This window comes from Symphodus melops, assembly GCF_947650265.1.
Source record: "Symphodus melops genome assembly, chromosome: 9".
In the NCBI taxonomy this organism is placed as follows: Eukaryota; Metazoa; Chordata; class Actinopteri; order Labriformes; family Labridae; genus Symphodus; species Symphodus melops.
The window spans coordinates 16,661,419-16,674,848 of record NC_136699.1 but is presented as its reverse complement, the minus strand read 5'-3'; the positions used below and the strand labels follow the sequence as shown (position 1 = coordinate 16,674,848).

At 41.3% G+C, this 13,430-nt stretch overlaps 1 protein-coding gene across 1 annotated transcript in view; it reads right to left on the bottom strand.

The window, feature by feature from the left end:
- gria3b (glutamate receptor, ionotropic, AMPA 3b) overlaps window positions 1–13,430 on the bottom strand; it is a 119,371-nt gene that overhangs the window by 19,061 nt on the left and 86,880 nt on the right. Inside the window, exons 7-12 of the mRNA XM_079351745.1 lie at window positions 7,949–8,002; window positions 6,629–6,790; window positions 5,748–5,915; window positions 5,219–5,323; window positions 3,067–3,171; window positions 994–1,200 (exon numbers count right to left, since the gene is read on the bottom strand). Coding sequence (XP_079207871.1) covers window positions 994–1,200; window positions 3,067–3,171; window positions 5,219–5,323; window positions 5,748–5,915; window positions 6,629–6,790; window positions 7,949–8,002 — 801 coding nt within the window. The remainder of the gene's footprint in view (window positions 1–993; window positions 1,201–3,066; window positions 3,172–5,218; window positions 5,324–5,747; window positions 5,916–6,628; window positions 6,791–7,948; window positions 8,003–13,430) is intronic.

Genomic DNA, 13,430 nt, shown 5'->3' with positions numbered 1-13,430 from the left:
TCAGGCCTAACCTTTAAAAGACAACTAAAATCAAATTAATTTACTGGTCAAAAGGTTAGAATGTACAAAACTATTAGTCTTGGCCCACCTGCTGTAAAATTACAGGCTTGGAAGGACTTGACAGCAACGTGATGGGGATATTTTTTTCACCTCCATCTGCAAGGAGTGGACTTTTCCCATTTGAAAGATAATTCGGTGGCGATAGCACATCAAACCGAGCAATCTCGCAGGCTGATAGTTGGGAAATTGAACAGACTAGGAATCCTAACCCTCATGCATTTTGTATTTGGCCCCCTGTTCAGCCATTGTGGCTTTGGAGAATGATTGAGAGTGGGTGGGGTTGTGGGATTCATTTAGGAGTCCTTGAGGTGTTGCAAGAACCTGAACATGCAGAACTCTGTCAGATGTAAAACACGGCGCGACCCTTCCCTAATGTGAGAGGTTCAACCTTCATGGAGCGCGACACACATGGATCTTGTTGTTTCAAACCGCAAGCAGCCATTTAGCTGTTGATCCTGAAGCTGATTTTCTCAGCTGTGAATTTACAACGTGGCATATTCATCATACACATCAAACATTGAACATAATTACACAATCACTTCAAAGGCATATAATCTTTCATTCATCAAAGTGATTACAGTGTGTTTGCCATATGGACTCATTGTTTTCATGTACCTACCTCTGTTTGGACTGTAAGAGAGAGAGAGTTTTCTAGGCTAAGCAAGAAAGATTAATTGCAATGAACAGCACTGAGAAATGATTTCATTTTCTCCGTCTCAAGATGATCACCAACTCCCCCCAATGCTTGAGGCTGCATTCGACTGATTCACTCACAGCTGAGACAGACAGCGTTAGACTTTGAACTGGGCAAAAGCTGATGAGCTTAAAATGGGTTGGTGATAACCTTAAGACAGAAAAATGAGGTCTCCTCTCATGTTGAAGTTCCTTGCAAACTGTCATGTAATCTGCGAAATCGAGGCTCCCAGTACTCACCCCATAGACCAGTTCACCCACCATCCCGTTCCACGTCTTGGTCTCGGGGTCTCGGGCTCCGTACTTCCCATCCATTACAATAGACAGTTTGTACTTAATTCCAACATGTTTGGCAATCTCAGATGCTAAATCGACGCAGTAGCCTTCATATCTGTCATTCCCATCCAGATGCATATAATTTTTCTTGTACATCACATAAGGAGCTTCCTGTTGATTTAAACACACGCTGGTTTATTCACTCCCATGCCCTGGCACACACATTGAATAATACAGAAATATGCTTACATGCACTCATATGTGCCCATGCACTCTCACACACAGTCCCCCCCCCCCCCCCCCGCCCACACACACACACACACACACACACATACACACACACTCACACGGAGAGATTAAAAACATTATAAGCTGCAATGATCCCATCCATGCAGTCATGCATATACAAATGAAGCCCCGCGAATGCACACATAAACACTGATAACAGCAGCGAGATCGTGTGGTCGCACTGCTTTCATCAAGCCGTGGCAGCCAGCAGACACCAAGCACCAATGCACCTAACCCATTCAAGCCAAAGGCTGCAACTCTACGGCACAAAAATGGAAGGGTTAAGGCAAGGAAGAACAAAGTTTGTTATGTCTTTAGGAGAAGACAGAAGGCCAGAATGAGTTTTAGACAGGGCTGCGAGTCATTGGTGGGCAAGGTGTGGGTCAGCTCAGAGGTGGGTGGGGATGGGAATGGGGATGGGTGTCGTAAGTAAATGCCAGTGACAGGAAAGGGATCAGATAGTGCCCAGAGTATCTCAACATGTTCAAGCACCAATCCGCACTTAAAGGCTGTTTCATTCCAGGATAAAAAAAAAAGTTAAAGAGCTGTTATTTCCTTAAAATTACAAATGCAAAATAAGAGAAACGAAAAGAAAAAGAAAAAGGAAGTCTTTATAAATAAAATAATTACATGAGGAGAGCAGGAGCGTGCTAGTTTCCTTCTCCTCTTTCAAAAACACCGGTGCAGCTCGTCTCGTCTCTTACTGAGCACATCATCATTAACAAACAATAGGACTGCTCGGGAGAGCAGGCATTGTCATTACAGCCACACACAATTATAGTGCAAGTAGGAGAGCAATGGTTTGTTTGTTCTGTGCTGAACGTATCCCCTCACCTCGGATCCACTGAGTGTTTCCTCCAGTTAACACGTGTTTACCTCCTGACTGTAATTCTCATCTTGACATGTTAAACGTTTCCTCTTGATATTGAGAGATGCCGGATCACGCCTTGGAATACAAATGGAAACTAACTGTGCATGAATACCAAAGATCCTCATTATGTTTTTTTTTTTTACTTTATCATTCCAAGCTGTTTGTTTGCAGAGACTGAAGTACTGCATCAGGTAATTATAATGCCATAATACATTTCCAATGGAAGCTATTCAATAGCCTGAAACATTAAGTTGAGGAAATCCATTTGAAAATCAATAAATGTGAAGCTTTTTGTTTGTTTCTCATATTGCCTGGGAATATTATGCTTCCTAAATCACTGCCTGGAAGTTATACTTCAACACAGAACTAATGTAGGAGCAATACAAAATAGATTGGAGAGGCGATAACCAGGAAATATACCGCACCTTTGTACCCCTCCTCCAATACTGCTTATTTTGCTTTGCCCAGCTTGTGCAACCATTGCAGTATGATCCTCTAGTCATTCTTCGGCCAGTCTATCCCGAGTGTCAGTGAACATTTACTTGATGAGGACAGACAGGTCTACTTACGTATGCGTTTGTATGCGTTTTATAATTGATGGAGTCAACCATTATCATTTATACCATTATTGTGATGTCACTGCTACGACAGGCCACTGAAGTATGGAAAATCAAAATGCTTTGACACCCACACGGATACAGTTGAAACACTCCCCCCTTCGGGATTGACTGTTTCAACATGTAGTGAGTGGATGGAAAGCAACACAAAAAAGATGTGGTTCTACCCGCCCAGGACAGAATGTATCACCCATTGGAATCAACACCATGACCTTGAGTGGCAGAATATGTGAAACATTTAAAACTGCATGGAAAGTGTACCATAATAGTAGTGACCACAATCGTTCGATTTTCCACTGAGGAGTCGTTGGAAACCTGCGGGTCCATAATATTTACAAATCGTGTGTACTCGTTCCAGTACCCGATCTGCAAAGAAAAAGCAAGGGTTACTTTTATATTTTTTTTTACAGTATGATTGTTCTGTAATATATAAAACTGAGCGATATGTAAACGTACAGTCACAAAAAAACCCCTGCCCTCAACATTAAACATTTGATGCAATGTAAATGGGCATACAGCAGGTACAAGGAAAACTTTTATTGGAAACTGCCATGATGCAGAGCTCATTAAAACAGCACTTCATTTCCTAGAGGCCTTCTGTCTGTGCCTTTAAGTTTGACCAAAATAGCAGCAAATAAGCAGAATACTAAAGCAGCAGAAGGGGCCGAGTAAACTAAGCATGCAAGAAACAGAGTTGTAATTCTCAATCAACATGCAGTAAGTGTCACGATCAAAGATATTAGAAACATATACATGTTTTATCCATTCAAATAGCCAAATGTGCAGGAGCTTGAAATGCATGAGCATACGGCAGACAACTTCAATCCCTCCCACTTTCCAGCTTCCCAGGTTTTATGGTAAATAATTGATACCCAGGCCTGTGAACTGCATACACGTTTAATAATTTAGCATAATATTTCAGTGGCTCCAACATTTCTTCTGCACAGTCCTGCCATTGCAGTTACTGTGCATTCTGCTGTACAGATGCTTAAGTCAAACTAAAGTCAAGTGTTTGTTTGCCCATCTGAAATAATGGCTTCTCTGGCTCACGATGAAACATGTTGCATATGTCGCTGCCAATAGTCTAACTGTTGCCGGCTAAGGTTTCCCCCCGTCACATCTGGTATGCATTTTTCTGTCTCAGATCTTAAAATGCTCGAGCCAGGCAGGTGTACAACAGTGCACAGTTTTTAAACAACCAAGTGGAGGCGCTAGGAAGCAGCAAACTTGCCAAACTACAGCTCTAGAACTGAGCTCACAAACTGGGGATGTAGTTAGTGCACCCGCCAGAGTGGAGAGAGCGCTTAATGTTTATTCCTGGCTGTTGTCCGAGAGTGATATTTGAGAGTAGCAGCTCGGGGGACGGGACTGTGGGGAGGCTGTGTCATGGAGTGCTGCTCCAGAGGCAAAGTCCTGATCTCACCCTAAGCAGCTGGGACGGATATCAGCCCATACATCACTTATGACAGTCACAGCTAAGAACCTTCATCCTCTAACTGTCAGCGGGGTGAGCGGGGCTCCAGGTCCTGACAAACTGCTGCCCAGCTTGTCTCATCTTCCCTCCATCTCTCACTCTCCCTCTCTCTCTCTCTCTCTCCCTGACCTCTTTTTCTCCCTGTTCACTCCGTCTCTGATTGGCTGTGCTGAGAATGGCTCTGAGGCCAGCGCAATGCTAACTGAACTGTGGGGCATCAGAGGCCCTGGGAGGCAGGCGGAATAATCACACGTCACATCGGACTTAACCCACACTTATCCAGCTAACGAGTAATTCACAGCTGTCTCCTGGAACTCGATGAAGTTGTGAAATAAAACCAGAGGTCATCATGTGGTTCTGCTTATAACGTGAAAGCACTGCAGGGAATTACCATTTTGAAGAGGAGCCAGAGGAATTCTTGGATCCTCTTTATAGTAATTGGTTATTTGAATGGTAATTACAGTGGAATCAGATCTGTGCTCATGTCATTCTTTTAAAGGGACAGTTTTCAGTTATCAGATTGCAGGCTGGGTGTGATTTGTGGGGGTTGTGTTGCTCGTCAGTGCTACTACAGGAGAGGTGAGAGAAAGGCAATCAGTATAACTCTGCACTGTTCTGTCAGCCCCTGCTGGTCCCAGATGACATCTCTAATACTTAACAAAATGGTTGAAAAAGGATTCTACAAGAACTGTTCTGCTCCGAAAAAATGTTTTTTTTTTAGCAACCCTGAACATGTGGCTCACATCCACCGAGCTTTTAAGATTAGCACAGTTGATCAATGACTCATTTAAAATTGCACTTTGGCCAAATTCCATGATTCGGATGTGTAATAAACCAAACCTTGATGCGTGCCAGCTGTTTGCTGTGTTTCTATAAATATTAAATCTGGATCTGACAGCTGATGGATGTGAGTTGATGGAGGCCAAGGTTCAGACTTACCTTCCTTGGCCCACCTGTTTTCATCTCATAAACATCAATAGTGTAGTTGGTCCTGCGGCCATAGTTGTCAAACTGGATGTTGCCTGTCATGCCCTGCACTTGGACCTGCCATGAGGGACAGACACACACACACAGACACACAGACATAGAGGATAGCCATCACTTTGCATATAGCTGGTATTAAGGTGCTCGTGTCTATGGAGCCGCTGGAGTGCTTGCAGTCTGTTAATCAAATGATGAACTGGATACACTTTAATAAAAGATGTAGTTTTATGGTAATGAGGGCCTGGATTTGAGTGAGCTCTGTGAACAGATATCAGGGGGGCAGAGGGAGGAGAACGGCTCTGCACTCTCTCCCCTTCTCTCTGTCACTTTCCATCTTTATCACACTCTCACTTGCTATCTTTGCTTCACTTCTCCCAGCCTTTTCTTTGGTTATCAGCTTGCCACTTTCTCTTCCTCTGCTCTCTCTCTCTCTCTCTCTCTCTCTCTCTCTCTCTCGATCTTTTACTCTTCCCTCCTCTCCTACCGTTTTGAGAGCTCTCTCAATGTCGATGCCTTGGCTCCACGGCACAGCGGGATTGGCTAGGCAGTCTCCGGCGCTGCCCCGACGAGAGACATCCACACGTTGGCGCCGCAAGTACCTGAAGGCCTCTGCTATCACCAAGATGGCATCGTGGGTAAGAGCTGAAGTGTACTGTACAGAAAAAGACAAGCAGAACACAGGGTGAGACAAGAACACGAGATTATGAGATAACTGTGGGAGATTAATGTTTTTATAATAAAGCACCTAAAGGTTGGTCAGCTCTGTATAAAAACCATATTTAACCACCATTATTAGAATGATTTCAATTTGATTATTTGATCTTATATATTACTTTATTTGCACAATTCATTGCACAAAATTTGCGAGGAGGTCAGGTCCGTTTGGTGCATGCTCTTATACTGGCAATATAATAAAAAAAACGATTGATTGAACTGATTAAAAAAGCTGAGACTTTTCAAACTTTTCTGCCCAGGTGGGGAGAAAATGTAGCACTAACGCATGATTTTATCTCCCACACACTTCCCTTCCAACTTTGCTTGACCTTTCCACTGCTGAGGGCTGAGCCACTTGTTTGTTGACCACTGCACCATGACAAAATCTAATTAAATGCCATTCAAAATCCATTTCTTTCTTGATCATTGTTTAATTAGATGTAAATTAAAGCAGCGATATAACCTTGCCTTGCACCGCCTATCGATATATTGATTACTGAGAGGGAAGCAAGGCAAAGGGATGGGAGGAAAAAGAGGTAATGACAAAGGCAAACAGAAGGATGAGAGGAGGCGAGGAAGAGATAGCGAGCACTTCAGACGGATGATCCCTGTGTTCTGCATGTGCAATGAAGGCCTTACAAAGCAGAGTACCTTCAGAGGAGTGTTTCGGGCTTCTGGGAATTCTCTTTCATCTAGCCGCTCCCAGCGCTGCATAAACTGCTGCACGATCGGGTTCTCAGGGTTGACAATCTGAAACCCTGAAATGTTGGCTCCACCTGCGAAGACTTTGTCCAAGCTCACATTAGTGAATCCCTGATATGAGACAAAAAGGAAAAAGATGAGGACTTGTGACACTTCTTTGAAGTTCAATCTTACTTTTGCTGTTGCACCATCAAGTATTTGCTCTTTTTTGGGGGGGAGGTGCACTTTATTGTAGACTGGTGAAAGAGCAACATGTGTTTGCCATTACACTGAATGTTTCTCTTTACACTTTGCTTTTCTTTAATGACAAACAACCTGCCAGTAGATGCTTTCAACTTTGTGTCAGAATCACGTACAAGCCTAAATATTTTATTTGAACCAGCTGGCCTAATTTCATTTAGTGCTTTCTATGTTTAAAAAAAAAAAAAAAAAAGATAATCTCATGCATTTGAAAAACCTCTGCTGCTCCAGCTGCCTTTTAAATTCCCTTCTCCACCTTGGAGCCATGACATGAAGTTATTTCTTTTTATGGCCAAATTGCTGTTTTTTAAGTGCGGCATTGTGTCATGGCGTGCAAGGACATGTGTCTGACTGCTGCATAATCACATCTTCTAAAGTCGACGAAACAGCAGGAGGGGATCTCGCAGGGAGAAAGAGAGAGAGGGAGAGAGGGGGAGAGAGAGAGAGAGAGAGAGAGAGAGAGAGAGAGAGAGAGAGAGAGAGAGAGAGAGACAGAGACAGAGACAGAGAGAGAGAGAGAGAGAGAGAGAGAGAGAGAGACAGAGACAGAGAGAGAGAGAGAGAGAGAGACAGAGACAGAGACAGAGAGAGAGAGAGAGAGAGAGAGAAGGGCCAGCCTCCACTTTTAAATGCTCGTGCTGATATCGAGGCTAAATGAACATTTCCCTCTATGGACTTGGAGGAAAAAAGATGGCTTTCCTCCAAAGACGTTTAAAAATGTTCATTGCTGTTTATATATCGCTAAGAACATTTATTTAAACTCCAAAATCAATGTATTTGTTGAGTTGAATATTTAATGCAGCCTGGCTGCCAAATTGTGATTGATAAAGCATGAACAACAATCATTGCATCCTTTATAAATACAGTACAGAAACAAATCTCTGTTTCCCTGATTTCCCATAAAAGCATATAATACATTTATCATGTATACACATTCAGAGACAGGGCGTATACCAAGTCCAATCTTGTAAAAAAAACAAACAAAAACAAACTGTGCCACTCCAAGGAACCAGCTTGGTTATTACTCACAAGATTGGCCAGAATGTAGTGGTAACCACGGCTGTTCTTCCCCAGGGTCACAACCTATGGAAGAAAAACATCGATACAGTAAACCACCAATGAGACAAGAGCTAATAGCCACCGCGTGTATAAGTTGAAGCAGTAGTCTCTGTGAATGTAGAATGCACCATAAGTTAACTAAAGCAAAGCGGTCATTTAAACAACAAGAGCACAAGGAAGTGTTTATTGAGCAGGAGCTGATAATGAGACAGAAACAGAGACAGCGTGGAATATTCTCCTCGCTTTGAAGTCATTCACATTGCAGGGATTGGAGTCCTCCGTAACTGTTGGACAGAAGGTGGAAAAACATTTCAAAGGAATTTACAGTGAGACAGCAAGATGTGGATCTTGCTCTACTTTGAAAAATATCACACCTTTGAAGCATAACAGCATGTTTCAACCCACGCAGCCCCACTGAAAATAGTAAGTGGTGTTCTAAGCCGTTCCATCACGGTGATACACACCATATGCTGCCTTTTATTCCAGATATTCTACTAGCTTTTGTTCCTAGCCTATAGATAAATCCAACAGTGAAACTCTAAATTGTGCCAGCTCCTTTGCACATTGCATGCTGGACGACGGATTTCAGCATGGCCTGCATGACAAGGTCTGTTATTTATGAGTTTGCAGTGTGCCGTGGATGGACTTCTGAGCGACTGCCATGCACAAACCTGTCAAGCATGTCTCAGTTTTCATCTGCTTTCTACAAACACAGCCACACAAGTTTACAGCGAAATCAGCATGTTTGCACATGTTCTGGCCCTGGCTCTGTCATAAAAACAAACTGTCAGTTTATCATCTTTCTGTGTGTGCGTGTCAGGCTGTTGGACGTTGGATATTTGTTAAAGTAGATCGTTTATGACAATTCCACCAAGCAGGAGAGAGTGATGAAAAACGAACTTGTCTCTTGTTGCAAACAATCTTCGAAGGACGTTTTTAGTTTCACTCGTTTCAGTGAATTTACTTTTTTTTTTTGTAATTTAGCTGTGGTGAACTCAAACTGACCCGAGTGCACTAGTTTACAGTAGCAACAAACAATGTTACATGTATTATGGCTTGGACAGAACACTCTCAATTAAAATAAATAAATCTCCTAAAGTTTTCACAGAAAGGTTCACACTGAATTCTCTCATGACACTGCTTGAATGGGTAAGGAGTTTCCTTTTATGAAACATCAAACCCTGCATGCAGGATGGCAGGCAGACAGCGATAAACTAAGAAAGTAAAAAAAAAAGACGCACAAAAAAAGCAATTGAGCTATGAGCTGATTAATGCAGAATTAGCAGGGGTTGGCTTTTAGAATCAGTCAATCTAATGAGAAAGTGACAGAAAGCTCCATTAAACAGAAAATTCAAAGCAAGCAGGATCAAAGCTACTCGCTCTATTACTGTTCACTAGAATCTCGCTCTCAGACTTTCAGCCCTGCTGCATTTTCTCGGACGAACCACACGGCTCTGCTCTCCTTCTCCCCAAGCTAACCTTGACTCTGGCTGTAAGCCTCCTCACACCTGCCCTCGAGCTGGGCAGAGGAAAAGCCCGCTCCTCCCACCAGCAGCCTGCAGCTCACAGCCAGCCTGGCAGCAGATACCAGCGGCAACCTTGGGATGAAGCACAGCGAGACACTCGTGACACAGGGACACACAGATCCTCTGACCAGATCACACCAACTGCTCCACTCAGCCTTTTTAATTACTAAGCAGGCTTTAAGCGAGTGCAAGTTACAGACCTTTAAAGGCATAGTTTAAGGAAATTCTGTTACTTATTACATTTCTGAGAGTGAGGTAAAACAGCGGTCAAATTCATGTATTTAGAGTTAGTGTTGGTTGGGAGCCCTTAGCTTAGTTTAGATTAGCATTACCAGCACTGTTGGTAAATTAAACAGTGACAATGGTCTGTTTTAGCTTTAGAGGTTGTGTTTGATATATTGTTGTCTTTAAAAAGAATGTCAATGTAAAACTAAATTAGCTGGTATGAAGTTAATCTGTTCATATGATGACTTCAAATCTGTTTGTGTTTACATATTTCTATTGATAGTGAGCTTTATCTTGTCATTTTAGTTGTAATAATATGTCTGAGATAACTGTTGATATATTGAAAAAGGCCTTGTTATTTTCTTAGCATTGTGCCTTTGCATTTCCTTGCATTAAGTTCCTACCCTCCTTTGGTTTCTTTGTTGCCATTACCAAGCGGTGACAACTTCTTTATCTAAATGAGTAACATACTGGTGTCATAAATTCCAAGCTGGGTTTAGCCGAGAAAAGGGAATACTTGGGAGTATCGATTAATTTCAACTCTACTGCAGTAGTTTTAGTGTGATTTTCATGTGAAAAGGATCATTAACAAACACACATCTTTATGCATTCACATTCTTTCGACACTTCTTGTTTTCTCCAACACCCATTTCTTCAATTGCCTTCAAAGCAGATACAATAAAACATGAACCTTTAAAATTAAAATATTTAAAATATAATATTAGTATTCTGTTTTGATTGACTTCAACAAGAAAATATTTTTTCCCTTTAGTCGTGTGATTTTTTTTTTCATTCATTGTTCCCCTCCTGCACATCGATCCGTGAGCTGGCTCCTCCACCTTTTGTTCTGCTGCTTAAAGGAAAAGCCAGTATTCTGCAGAAAGGAATTTTCTTTTAAGCCTGATGGGGACAGACAACAGGGATGACCTTGACTTTAGCTTCATCCAGACTCGCTGTGCCTCAGCCCCGCCAGATAGAGTCCTAAATGTAAAACTACAGCTACACATTTTCAATAACCGCCAGACTGTTTTGCCTCTAAGTTTGACCTTTTTTCAGCAAAGTTTGCCTCAGCACAGAAAGAAGCAGACTGAAAATGACAGGCTCCCCAGAGTTTGTGAATACAAAAAAAAAAACATTATCTGGGGTGAAATAAAAGAGGACGAAATAATGATGCAATTACTTTCACCCTCCTCTTCACCTATCGGGTAGGCCATTGGCATCAGAGCTGAACACTACAAATATTTTCACATTAAGTTGTCCCCAAAACATTTTCAATTGTAAATGTTGCCCAAAATGTTTAACAAGCTATAAAGCCTCAAATGTCCTCTTTTTGCCTACCAACACTCCAGAGCAACACCATATACTATATTTACAATGATATACAACAGAAAAAAACAAGTCCCTACTTTGGATAATCTAAGTGTAATCAATGTTAAACATTTCATTTCAAAAATTACCTAAATGATCACAATTATTGGTGATCATTTCCTGTATCAAATCCATAGCCCTTATATATGTCCTTAAGTATAACTATAGAGTAAAGAGATTATTATGGCTCAGCATTAGTTCTTTCGTAGGCAGCATGAAATGTTACAGGAAATGAGAGTTGTTATTAGACACTGTTCTGTACATTTGACTATTTTTTATCTTTAATCAGCCAAAAAAAAAGGATATTAGTTTGACAAAAATGATGGTACAGGATCAGTGAAAGAAGTCTTTAAATGTCTGTTTTGCTTGGGTTACACTGTCTCAATGACAGACATTTCAATACCTTTTGAACTCTAAGTCAACCATAAAGAACAAATAAATACATTAAAAAGCCAAACCTTACAAGCAACCATTTTTGTAATATGTAACCACCAGCAGATACTTGTATGATAAACACAGATAAGGTGAGATGAAACTGAGATGTTCAGCTATATTCATACACACTGAAATATCAACACCTTACGACCTGTTTCTGTGTAAAAGTCTGAAAGAAAGCATGCCTACAAAATATTTTTCAAAAGCCTGAACGGTCTTGTCTCTCTCCATGCCTAATGAAGCACATGACTTCTATTTAGTGAGACTCAGCAGTAATGAAATACTTTTTTCATTTCATTTGAGTAGAACATGAAGTAGTCTTCATTGTATTCTACCCTTTGATTAATTAGCTATGTTGGCTTGTACTTTATCACAATAAATGCACACCTAGCCAAAACGGGATGTTTAGATCACGAAGTGAACAGATTCTGTCAACAATCAACATAACAATAAATGTCCTGTGGTGGCTGCTTTGGTGTGATCTCTGTTGTAATAATGCCTTTAAACAGTGATAGTATGTTATAACTCAGTTTTTCATTGCTTGGGTGTTAATAAAAAGGTCCTTAATCGGCTACATATAATTTAATGGCAGCAAATATACCAAAGTGCTCTACCTCGCAGAGAAAGAGGGCTGATTTTAAGCTGTGATAAAAAAGGATTTCCTATTCTTCAGTCTCCATTTCTGCTTCGGTGCTCTTTGTAGAAGTGCTCTTGGTGGAGCATTCCCTTATTAATGGCCAGCAGCGGCTGTGCCTGAGATGCTTTTCTTGGCAGTCGGTATACATGCCCCTTAAGAGAGCTGGGGTATCCATTGTTGGCGGCTCCTCAAAACACAGAACCTCTATGAAACACCTGACTCCTCGGATGATTATTTCCATGATTGCTCTGAGGTATGAGAACAATGTGAGACTTGATACTTTGAGCTGAAAGAGTCACTGACACTGCAGCCGACACACCTTCATACCTGGCTTCAAAACATGAAAATGTCCTCCTCTGCTTTCACTTTGAATGAACAAGGTAATTTATTTTGAAGCATAAAAGGAAACATTTTCTTGGATTTGTCGTCTGTATCGTCATAAAGCTGTATTCTTGATTTAGTCCAAACTACATGTGCAAATTGTCAGTCGCAGCACACCGGTCTCAGCTTCTTATTCAGTTGTGGAGTCGGCGGGTCACATCCAGTTTAATGATAACAAGCTAATCCTGTTTAATTCTATAATCTCAGTTAGTAAATGGCCCTCAACATCCACGGTTGGTGCCGGGGATTTAAAAGTGCCATACATTTCTCTGGGCTTACAATGAGAGGAAGGTTTTAGGTATCTATCAGACCTTCCTCTCAGTAACCTGGGGACAATAAGCTGATGTGGAGATCGGGATCACCTTTCATATCAGAAGGGAAATTAGCTTGCATACTTCCCTCTTTCCTCCTCTGTCTTTTAAGAATATTTTAAAGAAGATAAATTGAATATAAACTAGGGTTCCAAGAAATATTCTTGTAGTTTTACATACAGTGTCTTTGACCTGAAACACCTCATACTGCTCTTTGCTTTTGAAAGATAAAAAAAGAAGACATTCTAATTTTTTGCTGGTAAAATAGTTGAATATTTACATGTTAGTAAATGAACTGCAAACCTAAAGAAACGTGTGTCGGATGGACCAAAAAGAGTAAAAGTAGGTAGAAGGTTTTTTTAAAGAAGATATACCTCCCCAAAAAAAGATGTTTTTTTAATGTCTAATATGTTTTAGTTTTGTGTTTATATGCCTTATGGATTGGACAGCGGATGGAGTCGAATACAGGGATGAGGGAGAAGGGAATGACATGCAGGAAAAGAGATGCAGATCGGAGTCGAACATGCTTGGAGGAAAGTAGTCTTTGTACATGGGGTGCATGACATAAC